Here is a 22,062-nt window from a genome sequence, read left to right as displayed (position 1 = left end):
AGCAAATTGGGAGGAAGAAAGACTGAGGGAGATAAAACAGTCTGGGTAGGATAACAGAGCTGCACAGAGACTGAGAGGGCGATACAGTTGGGAGAGTTGGTAAAAAGAGTGAAACAGGTGGGAGGAGAGAGAACAGAAACAGACGGGGTGGGATGAAAAAGGTGGAATGAGCGACAGCAGACAAGAATAACAGTGAGGGTGAGACAAGCAGCAAAGAAACTGGAGTAACTCTGCAAAAGTGTCCATTAACCAAACATTTGTCTTGCCCGCTCGCCAGAAGACAAAAAAACAAAACAGAAAAAAACACGTTATTATCAATGAAGAATAAATAAAGACAAAGGGAGACATAAGACGAATGATTCAGATTTGTGAATACTAATCCGCTTTGGAAACAAATAGTCTCACCCTGTCGGCAGACTTTTTTACACCTGCTAGCTTATAAAAGTCTTTTGTTGTTGTGAATACCCGGTGTCTGTCGGGTTTTTCCTCCAGTGCATCCTTTGTTTTGAATAAACACAGAAGCAATTTGGAAGTTAGCATGCGCAGCAACAAGCACCGAGACTAAAGAGAGAAAGAAAAGACAGATTTCTAACAGAAAATCAATAGAAAAAGCTAAAATGCGATCTTGTTAAAAACAACAACACATTAATGGCTGCTTAATCCCAAAGATGGAGATAAAACAGCAAACACAGACGGGGGAGGGGGGGGGGGGGGGGCGCTGCGGATACATTCACAGTCAATAGTGAATCAAAATGGATCGCTGTACAAACAGAAAAGTAGATGAAGATATAAACACACACTTTGGACAAATTGGTAAAGAGAGATTTGGGGGGGAGAGAGAGAGAGAGAGAGAGAGCCTGAGCAGTGAGTGACACCTCCCTGGTGTCTTGGTGGATGTGAGGAGGAGACTGACAGGCAACCTGATTGGTCCCAGCAGAGGGGATCATGCCATGCCACTTTTTATTGACAGCCTGGCCATCTCTTAATGGCCCAGCCAGTGTTTGCATAGCTGGGTGTGTGTCTGTGTGAACAGTGCTGCCCCCCACCGACACCACTTAATTAATCATACACACTGTCAGCCCCCCCCCCCCCCCCCCCCCCCCCCCCTCCCATGATCAAATGTTGACACAATGCGTATGACTATATGTGCTCACTTGCTGCCATTAAAGTGACTCATGTCGGAGATGATGATGATGACCACGGCGATGATGAAGATGATGAAGGTGATTATGGCAATTACGCTGACAGCAATGATGAATGACTCTTGTGAGAAACATCACACTTGGTTTTGTCATGTAACACACACACACAACACACTCACTTAACACACAGGATGTGGGGTGAGGGGGGTGGGGGGGGGGTGGACCTACCTATGGTGCTGTGAGTGTGAGGGTGGCAGGATGGATGGGTGGTGAGGTCTGGTGGGAGGAGGAGGAGGAGAAGGTGGTGGACGGGTGGAGGCGGGGTGGGGTGCAGGCCAGTGGGTGGAGGCGGGGGCGTGGTGGGGCGGCTGCTGCACCTGCGCCGGGGACCTCGCGTACGGAGGGCGCCTGCAGATCGGCATCGACAAGACGCCGCCCGACAAAAATGAGACATTTCATCACAGACTTCAACCAAGCCGTCAGTCCGGCTCACGCATCATCGCAAACGCCGGTGAAACTGCGGCCCGCGATACACTCTCTGGCAAAAACCCGCACCGACCAGAGAGAGAGAGAGAGAGAGAAGTAATCCACCCTTCCTCTCTGAAGACGGCCATGTTTTCAAAAGTTCCCCCTGGAAGGGTTCACGAGAAGTTTACTGCCCACGCAATCCCACAACAGCCCCGGTCTCCAACGCAACAAACACTACCATATACAAAGCTCCGACCATGATGGAAAAATAATATCCCTTAACTCATATACCATGATCGTCGGAGTGCTTTGTATTTGCGTTTAGGTGCTTGGTGTCACCTGCGTCTCTGCTGTGTTTTTTTTTTTTTAAGTTAAAGCTTGCTTTCTCTTCTTTTTATATTTCGACAGAGAGGTATTCAACCCATAGTCCTCTCACCAGCCAATATCTCTCTTTCTGCAACAAATGGCACTTGGTGTATAGTGCCAGCTATCAAAATGTCAGGCACTTTATGAGATGTGTGAAAATAGGGTTGGTTCCGCAAATGGCTCATAGAAGTGTGGAACCTCTGAGAATGAACTCTTGCCTGCACATCTGAAAAGCCTCTTGGATGAGAGAGGAAAAAAAAGACAAACTCTGTGGCACAGAAACTCTATGTGGTGCTTTTCAGCACACCTCCCCACAGACGACCTGCAGAGAGAAGTCATTCACCAGATAGCAACTGATGTACCAAAAGAAAAAGCCTGCTGCCCCCTAATTTTAGCATACAACTATTTCCAGGTGAAGTAACACAAAAGAATTTGGGCCATTTCTGTGGCAGTGGCACCGTAAAACAGTTCAACACCATTCCTGTTTTTTTTTTTGTCTTTGTCAAGATCAGGTTTGCTTCTACATGAAAAATAAAATGTGGAATGACATATACAGTCACAAATGATTATACACACTCATAGATGAGGAGATATAAAACAAAAAATGACAGTTTTTTTCTGTTAATCTTCCACATTTCTAAAAGAAACCAGGCCTCCTGAGTCCTCGTGATGCTCTTACCTATTGTGTGTGGAGTTGGCAGATCCTTGCATGCCAGCTGCTGCCTCCTGGGTCTTGCGGTTGGAGCTACCCAGTAAAGGAGGGCCCATTCCTGGCCCAGCTGGCTGTGGCATGCTGGGGGAGCTGGGAGCCATGGGCGGGTACACCCTGTTCTGGTTACCTGGCCCGTGGTTACGTCCAACCGGTATGGGCTGGCCGGGGCCCTGGCCGTGCATGGGGCTGCTCGCATTCATTCCCAGACTGTTAGTCATGCCGGGGCCGGGGCCGCTGTAGCCGGTGCTGACTGTGCCGCTGTAGTTAGAGGGCCGAGGGTAGTTACCTGGAAGAAGATGAAAAATGGCTCAAATTGTTGAAAAATACAAGTATTGCATTTACTGTGTCACTCAGAAGGTAAAACATGGGATGTTGTCACTTCACTTGAGACATTTAAGTTCCCACTTGGATTTGATAGATTGCTCAGAAGACTGACACCAAATGGCTGCTGTGAATGACTTCATTTGAGAGAAATGGAGTGTTTATTGAATTTTTTTTCCAGCTGATACCTTTAAATCTACAACAGTGACACTCACAACTATTCCATCCGTCAAGGAAATAATAGGAAGAAAACGAGGAATGTTAATTGCAGAATAAATTTTCAGATTCACGACCCCTGCAACCTCCAGAGGATGCAGGGGAAAAAAGTATCAGGGGTGTGTTTCTGGTGACATTTTACACAGCTGCAGGTTGCTGGATGGCCCTGGGAACAATTGCCAGGCTTAAGGCTGACTTTGTGAAACACTTGAGAGGAGCTCTAATCTGCAGTAAATGCTTTCTTGCTGCCCTGGAGTGCCACACGGCCGTGATGCCAGAAGCTTTCCTAAGGCACACTTAAACCCCTCCATTTTGGCTCTAAAACCCCCGCTCGGCTCCAACACCAGCTGCAGTAAGAGCTGAAAGAGAAAATCACCGCGCTGTCAAAAACAACATGTACATACATACATACAGGCACACTGACGCACACCTACTGTATATGTAAGTGCAGTACGCACCCACACACAAACACACACACACACACAGAGCACATCGCATTGTGTTGCTTCTACAGGCAATGGGCCTTTTCCACTGTGATATTCCCTCCCTGGGACAAATCCCCTGCCAAATAGAAATGGAAAATGTGGCATCCTCCATTGTGAAGGGGGCTATTTATTTTGATTTGATTAAGGGTGCTTTAGTTGGGCCTCACTGCTTAATCCTCTGAGAATATGTCTGGAAAAGGGGATCAAGTCCCTTTAAAACCTGAAGGCTTTTCCGCACGCTCAAACGAGGGAAAGTTGAATGACAATATTCCACATGGGGGTGAAAAAAAAAAAAAACACTCCGAAAATGGAAATGGCTTCTCAGTGTCCTCGAGCTGCTTCGGTGAAGACACTTTCCACATGACATAAGCCTGCCGAGTCCGACGGAGGGAGAGAGCAGGAGGAAGCAACAGAGGGTGGGGGCGGAAAGAGAGGAAGACAGAGTCAGACAAGACAGAAAAGAAGGGGGAGGACAAACTCCTGCCCCCCTCTCCCCCCACTCTCCCCCCAAGCCCCGAGATAGGATTTATATTGAATCAAAATAAAAGTCTTTCCCATAAAAGTCAGCAGCTCCGGTTGAATTTGTCCAGAAATTGTGATGAAATCTACTGTGGGAGATGGGAAAAGAAGAAGCGGATTATTTCTGGGGAGGCTTTGGTGAGTCGGTGAGCTGAGTACGGCTGACACCTGTCAAGGGTTTTGGGGCTATAATAGGGAAGCGTTCAGGAATGAAAGGATGTCTGCTAACGAACACAGGAGGATACGTATGGTGCACAGTACATGTGTGTGTATGTGTGCGTGTGTCCATCTGCTTGTCTGTGTAAATGCATATATAATACTTCGGAGACCCTCGCAACCTAGTGAGAGACACATCTCCTCGTTTCTCCCACTCGGGAGGCGACTGTCTAGAAAGCTGTGGAAAATCCTGGGAATGGTTCCTCCGCAGCCTCCTTCCCTCTCTCGCCCCGGGTGGACGGTCCGCGGCAGATGAACAAGGCCCCAGTCAGCGACCTCTCTCAGCCTCTCTGGACAGCTGTTGAGCCCCGTGTCATGGCTGCCTGCCATACATTCTCAATAGCCTGGGCGGACACTTTGTGATTTTTGGCCCCTGTGACAGACCGAGGTTCCAGCACACCTCCCAGGGAGTTGTTTATATCACACAGTCCCGTTTGGACAATCTGTAATCTTTTTTTTTTTTTCCGTCTTTAGCGAACAGGCCAAATGACCCAAAAAGTGGGAGTGAGTGTCTGGAAGTTTCCATGAGGTTGCTCCCTGCTCTCCTAGAGGAGGAGGAGGAGGGGGGGCTAATCTACCTAAAGAGGATTGTGTTTTTAAAAATAAGTATCATGATGCTACCAAGCTGCATTGAGAGAACACTTGATGTACTACGATTGAAAATGCTCTAGTTGTGGGCTATGTTCGCCTCAACTGACAAAGGAAAGACAGAGTAGCTGTGGGACTGAGTTAATGCTAAGCTTTCCTATGAGAGTCTTGCTCCATCCTGACAAGAATGATTCACTTCCTGAAGGATTGGTGGTGTGCCAGAGCACTTCTTCAAGGACAGATAGTGCACTAACCCACTTTTTAAAATGACTGAGAGCTCAACCATAAAACTCTACGTGTTTTCATAAGAGGCCATTCATGCTTTCTAAAGCTCTTTAAGTGTCATTCAGATTACATCAGACACTGGATCACTGCAGAGGTCAAAGACAAAATCAGACAACTACATGTGATGAACAAACTTAACATAGAGCAAATGAAAACATACTAATGGTGCTATGTTGGGTGTGTTTGTTTTGACATTCAAATATACTCTGAGGACTCCATGTGGTGTTATATTCACAGAGCTGAGCTGGGAATATAAACTACAAAGTGTTTATAGACATCAGAGACAAGAGCGCTGTCACTGTAAAAGCCAATGTGGAAGTCATGGGAGTGAGTATGAGCAATTTGGAGAAATCTGGAGGCCTCAATGTTAGTCACAGTAGTTATATTATCAAAAACAATGATAATTTACTGCAGGGCAAGTCCTATCAGTTTTCTGAATGTCTGTCAGACACAGGATCAGTCATGACAGCTCTTCTCCACCTGTATGAGTTTTATTTCTCCCTTTTATTTTATTGCACAACCCCTTTTTGTTTTTGTTTGTTTGCTTGTGTTGTCTTATCTATTTTACTCCTAATAAAGAATTTCCTATTTTAGAAAACACACTGTATGTGCTAAGAAATACAATGTCCTGGTATTCAAACAGGCCAGGAAAAACAAATGTGCTCTCTTAGTTTATGTTAGCACATTCTGTATGTGCACAGAAGTGTGTCATGCACTGCACCTACTTTGCATGCTACTCCGTCCTACTACTCTGGAAGCCAATCAAGGAGGGACTAGAGGAAAAGAGGACAAGGAGGATGTCATTTCTTATATGTCCTGCCTTGCGTCCTTGTGGCTCAGTCTTGGTTTCCTGCCTGCTTCTCAGGCACTCTTTGCCTTTGGGGAGTCTTGATGGTATTTATAGCGCAATGGAGGGGAGGAGAAGGAGAGCTCATGGTGCTTCGTTCACAATTACATGGAAATTCCCGGCACGGTCACGCATTCGGTGCACGCCGTATCCTGCGCCTGGTTTAATCCCTGCATTCCCGCGGGAGAGCTCGAGTGTGACCGAGCAGATTACCGTCTACTGCTTCCTCAGCAGACCGGACTGTCCGATGCTAACAGCCGAGGCAGCCATTCTCCCGGCTATACGGTGGAGCGAGGTATGAAGGTGCACCAACGTGCCCTCCAGAGCTGTGAGCCCCATCAATGAGCAGTGGAACGCAGATTACATGGCCGCATGTTTGAGCTACCAAGGACAGGAACACGGGTAGACTGTCCATGTCCAGATGTGGCTGAACACACAAAAACAAATGTTTGGGATTTTTTTTTTTTAAATCAGATGTGGTTGTTGTTAGGAGAATATAGTTTGGTTTTGTTTGTGACAGAAAGTAAGAGAGAAGCTGTTCATTTAAATTAATATTAGAATGGATGCTATAAGACACTATGCCCTTCGTTTTTCCCTTTTAATGCTGATCAGTGTGTCATATAGTAGTAAGAAGTTTAATATTATTTTACTCTGACTCAGCTATATCTGTTTTTAATAGCTGAAATATCTGGAAATGAAGCAGAGCAGTTCACACTACAGTCCAAAATAAATCTGTCAATTGAGATCCTGTACGGGAAACTTTCTTCATTTGCTTTATACAGTTTTAAGACTCAGTATCCATGCATGACTTGCTGGGATGGATAGTTTTTTTCAGCATCCTCTGTTGCCCGAGGCCTCCACATCCTCTCCCATCCACCTCAGCACCTTCCACGGCAGGGTGTCTGAGCCTAAGCAGGGCCGGGGTGCGCCTTGGGGCTCCACCACCACACACTGTCAATTTCCTCCAAAAAAAAAAAAAAAAAAAAAAAACTCCCAACTCTCTCCCCCAGATGCTGGCTTGAGTCATGTTTTTTTTTTTTTTTCTTCTGGCCGAATTACACGTTGGCTGCAGCAAGGCACCAAGACTTAAAAGTGCTGTCTGAAGCATGGTCATTACCAGCAGAGTGCTTAACCCCTCAGGGGGGGTGGGAGGGAGGGGGGGCTGAACCATGCGATGGGTGGGAGAGAGAACAGATCCGAGACAGACTCCAAATCTCTTTCCTGTAATGGCATGATATCCTCCTCCCTCCCACCGCCTGTCTGTGCATTCACACGCTGGCTCCGCACCATGTCCGAGTGCATGTCTTGAAAACAGCTGTTGGAGTCATTTAAGTCCTGAGGAGAGCCCGATATCAACACACTGTATGAGATCAGTTTAACTCTGGATAAAGAGGGCTTTCAAAGGACAGCCATAAACATTTAGCAGCTTTAATACTTTTTTGGAAACACTGGGCAGGCTGCTCACTGGAAGACTCATTCAGACAGTGAGAAAATGCTAAAAGTGAAAATCTCTGGCACAGTTTAACTGGACATCAATCTCAAAGAAGGAAACAGGCTTATCTAATCCAAAGTCTGAGAAATAACTACTGCATATTTCAGTATTGTTTGTAGAAGGCCCATATCCTGCTTCAGTCTCATGCATCACCATACACATGGTGGGATAGGGTTTACTTAGTAGCTTACACAAGTTGCAGTACAGTTCCTTGGCTCTGATAAATGAGCACTGCTGCAGTCTTTCAAGTTACACAAGACCAGACAGCTTTTTTGTTCTTTGGTGAGCGACAAACCCTTAGTGTTGGTGTGTGTGGCGAGCTTTGTTACTGAAAATTTTGAGTAACAAACCACAAACACACACACATAACACATGCACAAACAAACTCAAGTACAAGCCCCAAGAGCTGGGTTCTCCCAGCGCAGACGAGCCAAGAAAAACACAGACCAGAGTTCAGGAACTTGGAGTGAATTTCTGTGCTGGCTAATGGCTGGCTAATTTGTTAGTGCACTAGGAAGAGGAAAGGGGAGCAGATGGAGCTGTCATTAAGAACAATGACCAGCAGCTGTCTGCCCTGTTCAGCTTACAAAGGCCTCTGATGGGCCCTCTAAGAGCTGGGGCCTTGGCTCTGACCTCTACTCCATATGAATGGTTTCCTGCACTGGAGATTGCTGGGATTTGCAGTGCTGTATTGGGAATGTTTTCATATTTTTGACTGAGAAGTGCCTGACTGTATAAAAGAGGAACACATGTCGTCAAAAACACACAGACACACAAGAAAAATTCACGCTAAAGAACTAAACACAGTCTTATTTATTTCAATAAGACCACTGTGTTGACATGGCTAAAAAACTACAGGTCGCCAAAAGGTGAATAGAATTAATAAAATATTAATCCTTTATTTTACCTTGATATTATTGAGATGTGATTTGAGTAACACAAAATCCTATTTCACAGTTCTACTGCTGTGCTGTGCAGCATGTAACCAAACAACAATTGGGCTCACTGGGTTGTATTTTGTGTCCTTCTTCCCACCAGTGCTGGCCATTGTGTATTTTTTTTCTAACGTGGGAGGGTTAAGGGTTAAAGTAAGATTAGATTAGGTTAAAATTAGGAATGTGAGTAGGAGAGAAAAATGACAGATGAGGGAAGGAGAAAAGAATCCATATTTTTGTGTGTCACGCTCTTGGCAACAGTGTGTGCAAATACAAATGCAGCCACATGAGAGCTAGTTTTTTGATAGTCCCCGAGCTGTTTTCTGAATACATATTAAACAGTCTAATGCAGGACGGACGCAGGTGAGGTGCAAGTGTATTACATTTAAATGAGAGTATAGATACATATACAGTCTAGTGTGTACTGTGTATGTGATGGGAGGACAGCATTCCTGAGCTGATCTTTCTGTTTCTGGTGAGAACATCTCTTCTGTCATCCGAGTGAGATTTCACTCTCATCTGCCTCCAGAGCCTCTTCCAGACTAGTCTGCCTTACTGTCGCTCTCTGCTTACTTTAGTTCTCTTTTTCTCTCTGCTTATTGGGCTGTCAGCCCAGCCAAAGTCACATTAAGAGATAAGAGTGGGTGGAGAATGGAGCCCAAATACCAAATGCATTAGGGCTATTAATCAACATTAACAAATGCGAGGGAGAGGCCGTGGTTTTGGGAAAACACACGCACGGATGGGCGCATTTATCAAGGTGACACATTAAAACACACATTTACCAAAAAATACCATAATGTTTCGTCTGGTGTGTTGCCAAAGGCGGAAAAACGAAGTACAACAGCAGATGTCAACGTTTGTTGGATGGCCTGGAGTCGTACGTTGGAGAAAACAAGCGAGCGAAGAATGCTTAATTATAGAGAGCCGTCCAAAGTTTTTTCCCCCCCAAATTTCCTGAAATCTGTTACTTGTTATTTCCAAGATTTTTTTTCCCCATTTTATTTCCATTGAGAATCAGAAAAGAAGCTCAGATTGATGGTTGATTTGACTGATTTACCAAATAGTACATCACATAGATAGATATTATTATTCAGGGACAGATAAATATGGATACATTGTTCCCACATTCATCAGACTGAGGACTTTAACACTTTTCAAATCATTCACACACATATTAAAATGTGAATCTACTGTATATATTTTCAAACTCTTGAGCCACTTTTGTTTTTGAAAGTTTTAGAATCAATCTGTGGCATTACAGATGTTGAAGGACTTGTCTTCATATTGTGCCTTTTGGTTGAACAAGCAGGAGAGGCTAAATATGAATCTCTGTCAGTACATGAAAAACTGATGAACTGCAACGTGTCAAACCCAGTAAGTGTCTCATTAGAAGACATTTACTGTACTGGGAAGACACTTTTAAGACTTTAGAGTGTCAGTCACACATAAGATGCCATTACTATTTCTGAAGACCCTATTTTCAGCACTGGATGCAGGAATTACTGTAGGGAAAGTGAGAGACTGCTCTTATCTGTAACAACACCAAATTTACAGAAGTATACAACATATTTGTAGGAGATTTAGCAATTCTCCACAGTTATCTCATGCCTGAGCAGGGTCTTTATTGTCTTTATAATGCCCCTTTTCCACCGAGCTGGAGCCAGTGCCAGTTCAGAGCCAGAGCCTGACTTGTTCTTTGCTTTTCGACCACCAAAGCACCGGCTCCTGGCTCTCAAAACTGGTTCCAGAGAAGTACCAACTCCTTGCTGGTCTACAACCAAGAACTGATTACACCAGGGGCTGGGGAGCGGGGTTACCTGACCAACAGGACCACCACAAAGATATACATAGACGTATATACTGTATTATCTTTTTTTTTGTTTACCTGCAACTCAATGCATGCACAGTTGAAGCTAAGTAGCCGAGCTACTGGCTGTGGCAAACAACAATGGCTAATGTTCATTTGAGAATCAAAACATTTCGCTGTCAAAACGTAGTCGCTGTGCTGTGGTTATGGCAAAGACAGCTTTTTTTCTTTTTTTGGCCAGCTTCAGGCTGAGAATTAATGCTGGTGAGACAGGCTGCATCGGGTTCGGCCTTCACACCAGTGGTTTGGACCGGGTTTCAATATTGAGGCCCGTTGAGAAGGGTTGCAAAGACAGGAGCAGCCCCTGCATGGGAAGCCTGGCTGTGACTTGGCTCCTTGTCAGTTGAAGGGCAAATTCGTTCTTTGGAGGCACATGATTTAAACCAGCTAAGCACTGGCACTGGCACTGGCACTGGTACCGGCACCGAACTAGCACCAGGTTGTTTTTGGTGGAAAAGGGGAAGAATAAGACTTTAAAAACACTGGCCCCCTTTTCTGTGAGTCTCTCATAAAAACACTGAGTCTGATTACAGGATTGAACATCATCATTCAGTGGACAAACCTCACAACGTGTCAGACTGACATGTCTGTCTGGAGCTACCTCATAATCTTATCATGAGGGGAGTCAAGAGGTCCGTCCAGGGTTCAAGTGTCTCATGAATATTCTCAGCGTCACACCCTCAGAAATCCCGGATTTTAATGCACTGCAGTGAGACCCACCGCACAGGACGGAGGGAGAAGGGATCTGTGTGTATGAGTTGTAGACATACAGATCTACAGACTGAACCAGAAGATGGATATGCCTTTCAAAATGAGTCTTTTTTGTATTTCTCATTAGCAGACTCTCTTTGAAACCGGTGGCGCTGATGTCAAGGCCCAGTGTGACGGCTGGATGGGGGCCTACATTCATCAAAAAAGACTAATGTGACTTTCCCCATAGGAGGTCAAACTTCTCCATAACCTCGCTGAATGAATGATACACAAGTTATTCATCGCTTCAATATTACCCAGTCAGAGGGCAGAAGCCGCTCCACAAATCTGGAGTCAGGTAAAAAGTCAACAGAGGAAGTCAATACAAAACCTGTTATTGGTTTTCATGATTAATAATTCATATGAAAACTTGACAGCTTGTGGGAAATCAAATTCTCTCTGCTTTTGGTTGTGAATAGTATTTTTTAAACTGTGGCTTGAAAGCTATATCCTCCAAATATGACAAAAGTGACAGTTGTTTTCTATCTTATGCTCCATGGACTTAGTTTATTATGAGAGCACTAAGATAATGACACTTTCCCCCTTGAAGGAACGGCATGGACTGACAAAGTTAGAGCCCTAGATCAGCCATGGACTGCTCAGTAGATTATTGGCTCAGGTGCTCTAAGATAGCATTTCAGTAAACAACATCATCATAACATTCATGTGTGGGTTAACTTTGGTAAACTTTGTGCTGTTGACCGACGAGGCTTCTCAGCAGTGTTTCTAATTGAGGGAATAGACGGCCACACAGTCCAAAACTGAAGAATATTGTGGCTTATCAGCAGAGTTGATCCATCTAGTATTTACAGACATTTATTAAACTATGAGCATTTTTACCTCTTTAATAAATCTCCTAATTGAATGAAATACTGTAATGTGTTATAACCAAAAAGAAGCAAGGAGAGCTACTATCTTGTGCTAGCATGTTTCTATCTTGCTAGCTTGTTAGTAGTTAATATGGCAGCAGAGTAGTTCTCAACATCACTGGGCTCATATATATTTTCAGTAACTCTTTATTTGAACAAATCGTCATAAGAGTGGCATGACACAGTCATAAACACTATGCCAATGTCATAACGTTGTCATGTCATGCCGCTTTTATGACGATACTTCAAGTAAAGTGTATTTTCTTTAACAGTCTGTAAAGAGGTAAAGATGTTTTTTGCTCTGCTCCCTTCTGTTGCACCTGGATCATTAATGTGAAGTGCTGGAGCCACTAGCCTCCCAGAGATGTACAGATAACCTTGCTCTGTGTGCTTTTTCAATGCATGGTTAATCAATGGGCCGATCTTCCAGAAAATTCTACTCCTTAAAGTGTAATATTGCCATGAAAAACAAGTTTAAACCAAGAACACAGGCTCCAACCTTGGTGTCCATACTGAGATCCTTGAGGTCCGTAAGGGCCTGAGGGACCGCTCTGGGAGTAGGGACCCATCCCGGGATACAGTGGGCCCCCAGGTGAGGGGTGCGGGGACATGGAGGGTCCGGATTGAGGAGAAGCAAACTGAGAGCCAGCCTGGTTCCTCTGCATGTTGGACATGAATCCTGAGAAATCACAAATAAACAAGCTATGTTAACACTTGAAAAAGGGGCTGAGTGTGGGTAGATGTGATCGTTCTCTGGCTCAACATATCAGGATATCTATTCAGTTTCCTCGTGTAAAGAGACCCTTCCTTTTGAAAGCTCTAATCTTTTATCTCGCTCTGGTTACTCATAGATACACATCGGTAACATAGCATGGACCAGGTGTTTCACAAAACACACACTAAATGGACAGGCTGACATGTAAAATAAACCCTGAGCACAAACAAACACACACACACGCAGGATGTAATGAACTTTATCACTTCCAAAAGTACAGGTCAAGTGTATTTCTGGACTGAAAGATGTATGTTGCTCCAAAACAGAGTCTATGTGCCAAAGAATTGGTACGCTTGGAAAAAAAAAAGCCCTCTCTACTCTCCACAGAATAAACCAGTGATTTGACCATGGCTACTATGTTATTCTAAGCCGTTCTGTCAATAGATGTGTCAAAGCCTCTCAGGCCCAAACTCGCCTCCACCATTCAAATTGACATTTGGAGCGATCCTCGCCTGGGCTTCGCTCTTTCAAACCACCCCGTTCGTTTTTTTTTAAACCCACAGAAAGGTCTCCCAATCCACCACGAATGGGGAAAGGTCGCTGGATGGCCATTGAGGAAAAAAAAAGGAAAGCGTGTGTGGGTGTGGATGTGTGTCTGTGTGTGAGTTGGGGGGATTCAGTGGAGCAGATTAGGTGTAAATGGATTGGGTCTGCTCGAGTGTAAACTTTGATAGCTATCCGCTTTATTGAGTTGAGCGTGCACAGGCTGACTCTTTCGTGAGTTTGGTGTTTAGGGAAACGACGGGGTTGGAAAGTACAAGTTGACACTTGTATAATTCCTTGTTTCTGCACGGAGAGCAAGAGAAATTGCGAGGGGAGAGGAAGGAGATAGAAGTTTAAAAATGCAATGTGGGTACACATGCATGTACGTATTTGTGCTTCTGAGTGTGTGTGGGGGGGTAGATAACAGAGACAGAGAGCAATAAAAGCTCTATGTAAGTGTGTGTTTGTGTGTGGGAAAGAGACAGAGGCCAAGACAGAAAGAGAGGCAGAGAGAGAGAGAAAGGGTGAGTGGGAGGGAAAGACAGTGCAGCAGAGGGAAAGAGCGATTGGGGCCTGAAAGTGCTTAGGCTGCGAGTGCTGGGTTTAAGGAGCGAGGACATTATTGTAATGTTTTGCTTCCATTAGGGTAAGGGGATTCTGGGAGAGGAGGAGAAAAAAATACAGTGTGTAATACCGCACTTTAAATTGCCTGGAAAATGGATGGGGAGAGGAACATTTTGCAGACAGTGCTAAAAAAGCAAATAACACATTCAAGGATTTCTCTCTCTGCTTTGTTCCCTCTGCCTCTTTACACACACAGACACACACATGCACAGAATCCTTCCTCTCTTTCAAGCAACGCGAACGAAGCTCTCAGCTGGACAACAACAACAACAGGCGAGCACGCGAGAGAAAAGGGGGGGGGGGGGGCATTCAGCGGATTTATGGAAATGAAGAGTGGAGAGAGGCTCTTAGGGAGGCAGGCACTTGAGCAAAGTGGGACGTGTGTGTTTGGGATGGGGGGGGGGGGTAATCCTAGATAGAAATACAGCAAAAACAACAGCCCATCCTGTTAACCAGCACTGTGTTTTCCTGGACTGGGCAGGGGAGGGTTGGAGGTTTACAGGCATTAGAGAGCAGCATTAAATCTGCAGCTTGATTTCATCATGTTGGGAAATAACCTTTTACAGCGCCTCACTTTCTCTCTCTCTTTGTCTTCATCCATCCACTCCCTCTGTCTCTCTCTGACTTAACTGCTCTTTGGTGGGTGATAGAGAGGGAGCATCACAGTCGTTCCATTAAGATTACATCCCCGTCTTTCAGCTTTTTTTTGCAATGTTGTGTGGATGCTGATTCATTTATTTATTTATTTTTTAAACAGCCAATTCTACCGTTTTTAGAGATAGTTGAGAAGTGGCAATAATTGCTGGAAACGTTCCCGTTTTGGTCGGCGCATGAGGCTTGTGGGTTAGCGTTTGTGTTTTTAAAGCCTTTGACAACAAGTTGTGGTCAAAACTGAAGTGGTGCTATCAAAAGAACACAATTTCTGACTTGAACAAAGTCCACGATCAGTTGAGTGTATGTTTACTGGAATGTTTTTTTACCAAAGCCTGGTTTTCCCATGACCTGCGAGGAATAATGCTTAGACCATGTTTATGTGTGAGCGCGTGTGTTTGTGTGCACCTGCGCTCAAGTTAAAACTACAGCAACTCTTATCCTGTGTGTATTCAAAAAAAAAAAAAAAAGTTTTTAGCACACATAAGTGGTGTCAAGATTGCAGAGCAAGTTGAAAAGTGTGAAGTGAGTGTTATTACTCGCCTGAGAACTGTTTCTGGAACAGTCTGGTCTTACAAACTGAAAATGTTGCATCAAGCTAGTCAAATTGTTTACATGTCTGTGCTGAAGCCTCATGCTTAAAGTCTTTAAGTTTTTCCTTTGTTACCGTCTCTAATCTCCTCACTAAGAAAACAAAGCTTTCCTTTTGATTTTGTAAGTGGACAAACTATTTTAATTATTCATGTTGTACAAACAGAGGCTCTCTCTCTTCTGTCTTCTATATGTATTTACACACACAACATAATCTCCACTGTTCTCCCGCCCGGCAAGGTCGAACATCACACACACAGACACACTTACCTCTCTCCTGAGCCATAGGTGAGCGGGTGATTGGCGGGTGGGCTCCGTCTGGTCCATTCCCAGAGTTCTGTGGGGCCATGTTGGAACCTGCAGAACAACGTGAAGTCAGGACTCGAGGATTCAGACAAACACGTGGCACCGACCCATTTTAGGGTTACAATGGTGCAATTCTGTCTTTGTAACAAAAGCTGTCACATTAAAAGAAAAAAAATGTTTTGCATGAATTGAATTCCATTATTTGCATGACAAATGCAATACAAAATGGATTTATATTTGCGTCCTATCTGCCTGGCTTCAAAATTGAATGAAACTGCAGGAATTGTTGTAACAATAAAGCCCTGAAAGGCGACTTTTGTCTCTCTCTACATTGATTTCAAAGGTACAAAAGTTACCTGGTTCAAAAAGTTCCCTGCCTTTTGATTGACAACAGAAAGACAATGAGCATGTTTCAGTATTAAGCGTTAGTTTTTACTTTGACAGAGGCTGCGCTGGCTTTTTTTTCTTCAGTGCCGAGTCATGGTTTGATGCCAAATTCAGTATTTACAGACATGCCAAGTACATGGCACAATCACTGTACATGAAGTTGTTTGTGATTCACTATTAGCTAAATGACAAATGCACTTCCAGAGGACATATCCAGTCATTGGACCCGGTGCCACTTCCTTGTGTAAGCATTAAAGCCGGAGCGATCCCCTATAGAAAACCACAGCCATTTGAGGATCATTGATTAGGTGGTTGTGCAGGTCTATGGGCAGTGCCTGTTCCATTGAAATCCAATAGTGAGCTGAGGGTCTGATTAGGACAATGGCAGACAGTGACTATGGTGGATTGATTTGGCCCAGAGGAAGGAAAGCGATGGCAAATTAACCTTTTAGATTTGGATTCTGGAACCTGGAGAGGGAAAGACAAGGGGAAAACTGGTTTGTTCTTTTTTTTTGTACTGATTCTACTATTTCACGTGGGTTCAATGGATGATTCAGTGCTTGAATATAATGTATTTGACTTGCAACGTGACCAAATATGCAAGAAGCGTTGACGTTATTCAAATGAACACAGTCAGTGGTGATTGTCAATGCATTTTTTTACAATTACAGTATATGATTTGCCCTCCTATAGAAACAGGAATATGTGCCAAAAGTAATCATCCATCGAGGATGAAGTACAGCTGGAGTGCTGTAGTAGCACAGTTTTGTTGCTACAGTGTCCTTAAAACTCACTGTGAATTTAAATTCGCTCTAATAGAGGAAACACTTCACATTATTCAATCATGCAGGAGAAAGTGCTGTTTCCAGAAGTGTGTATGCATGTGTGTGTCTGTGATGTGTCTGTCCATGATAGCAGTAATACATGACTGGGGGTGGCACACTCTCCACATAAACAAACCCAATTAAGTCAACATAATTGCTTTGCATAAAACTGCATAAACAACATTTCCATCCACCCAGCCGCCTACACACACACACACACACACACACACACACACACACACACACACACACACACACACACACACACACACACACACACACACACACACACACACACACACACACACACACACACACACACACAGACGTTAAAGTAATTGCACAAACAAGTGTAAATAAACACTCAAGCACACAAGGAAACACACATAAGAGCACAAAGGCACATAGGATATGTGCTGAAATATTAACACATGCATGCACGCACGCGCGCACACACATACTGAGACCCCCTGCCTCACACATGAATAGATCCAGCGGTGCGGCTTCAAAGAGAGAATATTCGATTAGTTAGTCTGTCACAATGTGGCGGGAGGGAAGGGGAAACGTCACTTTATGAGTGTTGAAGCAACTCATAGCAACACTGGCTACGTTTCTGTGTGTATGCTGTAATGACAGAAAATAATACATTTTACCTAACAGAGTAGCTCTACCAAAGTCCGAAACAATTCCATTTCACTTCGATCCAAAATTTTCCTCAAGTAAAAAGCAGCAGGACAAGATGCTCAATAGTTACTACTGTATGATATGCTTTATGTTACTGGGTTGTTTTATACAGTACGTGCATTTAACATACAAGCAATAAGGGGAGAAACTTTGATTTCTTTACATTGTGTTGGGAGCTTGATCCATTTTTTAAAATAATTTTATTTTTTAAGTATATTTTGGGGCTTTTTTGCCTTTAATGGATAGTACAGTTGAGAGAGAGACAGGAAATGGGAGTGAGGGGGAATGACATACAGCAAAGGGTCTGCTCTACCAACTGAGCTAAACAACGGCCAAACTTCATCCAGTTTTTAACTGAATAGGTAACCAATAAACATAGTGTAGAAAAAACAGAGAAACTAGATAAGAACAATTTACGTAAACTAAAATATGGTCAAGAATATCATTTCAGCTACTAGTGTATGCAGTTGTATGTAGGAAAATTCAGCCACTGATGATATAGACTCTGATGTTTGCATTTGATTCTGTATGTGTATAGCAACACCACATTGTGCTGTCTGTGTTGTCTGTGCTGAACTGTCTGACTGGAGCAGCCTACAGCGTCTTGGAGAGCGTCATGGCCACTTGTTGCTGCAGGGACAGATTTATCCGCAGCACGGTTTTAGATGGGTAGTGAGGATGAAGCGTGCTAGCAGGAATTTACTGAACCCTTAAACTATGAAAGCCAACCCTACAGTAAAGGCTAGCCTTTGTGTGTGTGTGTATTTGTGTGTGTGCAAGGATGCATGCCAGGCACCAGCTACGCTGTCACACTGTGTTTGTTTGGATGGCAGAGTGGTGGTGACAGCAGCTTGTACTGTGTGTGTGTGTGTGTGTGTGTGTGTGTGTGTGTGTGTGTGTGTGTGTGTGTGTGTGTGTGTGTGTGTGTGTGTGTGAGAGAGAGAGAGAGAGAGTGCATGCCACTATGAAGGTATAAATAGGGAACAGTGCCCTCCATGCTCCACTACTCTTTCCACATAGCCATGTAAATTGTCACCAGAGATGAGGTTAATGCAAAGACATACTAGTGTGTGTGTGTGTGCATGTGTGTGTGTGTGTGTGTGTGGAGGGAAAGGAAAACAAAGACAAAGAGTGAAAGGAAAGAAAGACAAGACAATGTGAAATAATTAAAAAACAGATGAGAGAAGAAGTAGGCTTCACCTCTCTTTCCCTCTTTTTCTACAATGAACGAGTGAAGCTTAGAGTACAAAGTCATTATATCGCAACCAATTACTTTTCCAAACAAAACCTCTTCTCATCTCTCCTCCGTCCTCCTCTCCTCTCCTCTTTTCTCCTCACTATCATTTTTAACAAGGTGCCATTAAATAATTACGTCCAAATAAAACAAACAGGCTCCACAGTGAGTCCTGGCACGTTTAATCTGTACCATTAATAATTCATAAGCTGAATCTTTGACGTGCAGCTCTTCTCCATGTGCTGCTGAGAGAGAGGGAGAGAGGTGAGAGAGCTAAATGTCAGCAGGAGTTGACTGTATATCTTTGCCTGTCCAAAGAGAAAAATCTGGCAATGAATGAAAATGTAAAACAAATAAATGGTATGGAAATGCCTCCACCATCCAGCTCAGCCTTCTAGTCAGCATGCATGTGTGTGCAATTTAACATTTGAGTCCGGGTGTGTGTGACCATAAGTTTGCATGATATTTAATTTTTTTGTGTCAGAAGGTGTGTGTGTATTTTGAGAGCAGTGTAACAAGGACTTACGAGGTTAGGGTGTTGTTGTTTTTTTAGTTTAAATCATGTATGTTTTCATGTGTATGTGCTTGTCCCTCATAACGCTGGTGTTGCCATGGGTGCTATACAGCACAATTAACACATGTGGTAATATTAAACCACTGTTTGCAATTTGCACCTCTACCAGTGCCCAGCTGAACACACACATGAAAACATACACAAATAGAACGATGATAAAAATGTTAAAAGCCCTGCCACTAACACGTATTCACATGAAAGGAAGGGTGGTTGTTTCAGAGAATCTACTGTAAGAAGGAAAACACTTTTATTTTGAATTAATTCAGTTTTTTTTTGTATTCACATTATTTGGGTTATTTTGGATTTCAGTTACAAATCATTCGCCAGATAGATCTGAGTGCACCTGTGCAAATGTTTGTGCTTAACAGTGATCTATCAAAGAGCATTAGGCTTTAATGATGAACAGATCCGATGTTTTGATCATGCTGAGATGGTTTTATAAGGACGGGACATGCCGCATGGCGACATGGAGAACAAACAGGGAGCTATCTGGAACGTGGATGCTCTTTGGAATGCTGCTGAGGAGTCAAATAACTGTAATTTCCTCTTTATAAAAAGGCACTTAGCGAACACATCCATTTTCTACTCCTTCCTCATGATACAAGGCAGCCAGGGCCAAAAGTAATGGCAGTTCATTGCGTTTTTGGAGATAATGCTCGTTGCTAAAAACCCAATACACATTTTAAATTTCTCTTCCACAAGGATTGTTGAGACAACCCTGAGTCTCCTTTGAAGAGAGGGAGTGTGGTCTTTGAAGCTTTTTTTCATCAGGGTTTCAAACGCAAATGCCGAGGAAGTTCAAAGCCGAGGGAGAGTACTTGTGGCCACATTTCTGTTTTGTTTCAGGGCCCTGGTAATATTAAGCTTAGAAGCTACGGTGTGTGTGTGTGTGTGTGTGTGTGTAATGTCAGTGATGAAAAGTCAACCAGACAGTCAGTGAAAAGACTTTTATTAATTGCTGATGAAAGGAAGGTGTGGGTGTGCATTAGCAGACGAGCGTACCGGCTTGCAATGTGTGTGCAGATACACTGTCGGCATTCACAAACTATGCCACAAACACACACACACACACACACACACGTTCATATTCACACTCCCTGACTGTTTCTCACACACACACACACACACACACACATACACATACAGACCCCCTGGAGCAGTGGGGGCCATTTTTGCTAAAGTGAGGTAACAGCAGTGAGCACTAATAGACTGGTGTAGAATAGAGAGAAAGGGCTGCTTCAGCACCATCTCTTAATACAACCCTTAGGCTGTAAATGCACACACACACACCTGCACCACCCAAAAAATACACACACTAACACACACCAAGGTAATATCCCCTCCTTGCAGCGTCTTTAGGGGAAAGAGGCAGATAAACAGCAGGCTCCAATAATGGTGGTTTAGATCTCTATGGGTGCGAGTCAATGCCTCTCCGAGCCGGGGGCTAATGCCAGTTAACTCTCCCTATAGGGGACGAACGCCGGGCCTGCAGTGGCTCGCAAAACAAGCGCTCTCCCAAGATCCTCATTACTTCCAGCACTGAGTAGCAACTGTAAGTAAAGCAAAACTGCAGCTTAAGCTAAAAAAAACAGCGAGCGGGATGTGGGGGAGAGAGAGAGAGAGCGATGGAGTGAGAGAAAGCAAGAAAATAGGTGTTGGGGAGAGAAAATAATTGCGCACTGTGCTCCAGTTAGGGCTTTCCAGTCGGACGGAGTTAGAATGGGATTTCTCTAAACGGCTAACACAGCAAGCAGGCGCCGTCTTTTTCTTTTTTCTTTTTTCTTTTTTCCTGTTTTGGCCGACGGTGTGCTTTGTGAATATGATGCCTGTGGGGAGGGCATTTTGCTGTTTCACTTCGAACACGAGCAGCCATCAGGAGGAGAAGAGACAGAGACAGACGCATGTGGGAGGTGGGGAAAGAGTTGTGGCGGCGGCGGCGGCGGTGGTGGTGGTGGGGTTGATGAGCGGATGGGGATGAAGACCAAAAAAAAAGGAGGACGAAAGTGGAGAAAGAGAGCTGGAGGAGAGATGTGGAGATGCATAAGAGGGAGGAACAGAGATGGAAAACTCAGCCTTGTTACTCGGTGGGAGGCCTGTACCACAGCAACGCTCTGAGCCAAGAAAGCTGCAGAGACAAACAGAGATGGGGAGGAAAGGGTGGGGACGAGGGAACCTGAGACACAAGAGGGAACATAAGAGAATGCGAGCACGATAAAAATAATGAGAGAAAGAGAGAGGGACAGGGACAGCCAGAGGCAGTGTTCCCACCACACAGCCTCTTAGGGAGTGGTGCGACTAGAAAACTTGCCCTGCTCCACACACTCTTCACTGCAAAACACACTTGCATAAAAACTCAACTCCCCCACCCTCTTTCCGCTGCTTTCTTATAATAACTTTCACCACTAACAGAGGAAAAATAGAAGTTTTGGATGAGCGACCCTGCAGCGTCTATTCTGGTCTGATATTTTGCAGCCTGTAAATGTGGTTTTCTTTCTCGTTGGGGAAAACATTTAATGGAATTGTTTTTACAAAACAGCTACCTTTTTGCATACGAGTCTGATCCGAGGTCATCACTCCTGTTCCTTCCAGGCATCTGCACTTGACCTTTGACCTCAGTGTGGAAAAAGAGCACAAGTTTTTGCTGTGGTTCTTATTATCATAATTAGAGACAGAAATGTGTGTTTTTCTTTCTTTCTGTTTTTAAAATGGAAAACCACTGGCAAGGCTGGGAGACAATGTAAAGAGCAAGAGTAGATATGAAGCTGGTTGGAGGAGATTCATAGGGAAGCACCCTTGAGCTAACAAACTGGACAGGCCTTGCTTTCTCTCCCTCTCTGTCTCAAACCCT

The 22,062-nt window shown here is 44.1% G+C and overlaps 1 protein-coding gene across 1 annotated transcript in view; it reads right to left on the bottom strand.

Annotated features, from left to right (window-relative positions):
• LOC311006001 (AT-rich interactive domain-containing protein 1B-like) overlaps window positions 1–22,062 on the bottom strand; it is a gene marked incomplete at its 5' end in the record, with an annotated part of 167,819 nt that overhangs the window by 23,597 nt on the left and 122,160 nt on the right. Inside the window, 4 exons of the mRNA XM_083998603.1 lie at window positions 1,371–1,550; window positions 2,656–2,974; window positions 12,581–12,760; window positions 15,476–15,562. Of these exons, the coding sequence (XP_083854729.1) occupies window positions 1,371–1,550; window positions 2,656–2,974; window positions 12,581–12,760; window positions 15,476–15,562 (766 nt within the window). The remainder of the gene's footprint in view (window positions 1–1,370; window positions 1,551–2,655; window positions 2,975–12,580; window positions 12,761–15,475; window positions 15,563–22,062) is intronic.

The sequence above is a fragment of the Trachurus trachurus genome (assembly GCF_905171665.1).
Source record: "Trachurus trachurus genome assembly, chromosome: 22".
In the NCBI taxonomy this organism is placed as follows: Eukaryota; Metazoa; Chordata; class Actinopteri; order Carangiformes; family Carangidae; genus Trachurus; species Trachurus trachurus.
Note: the sequence above shows the minus strand (reverse complement) of the source record. Positions and strands in the feature narration are given on the sequence as shown.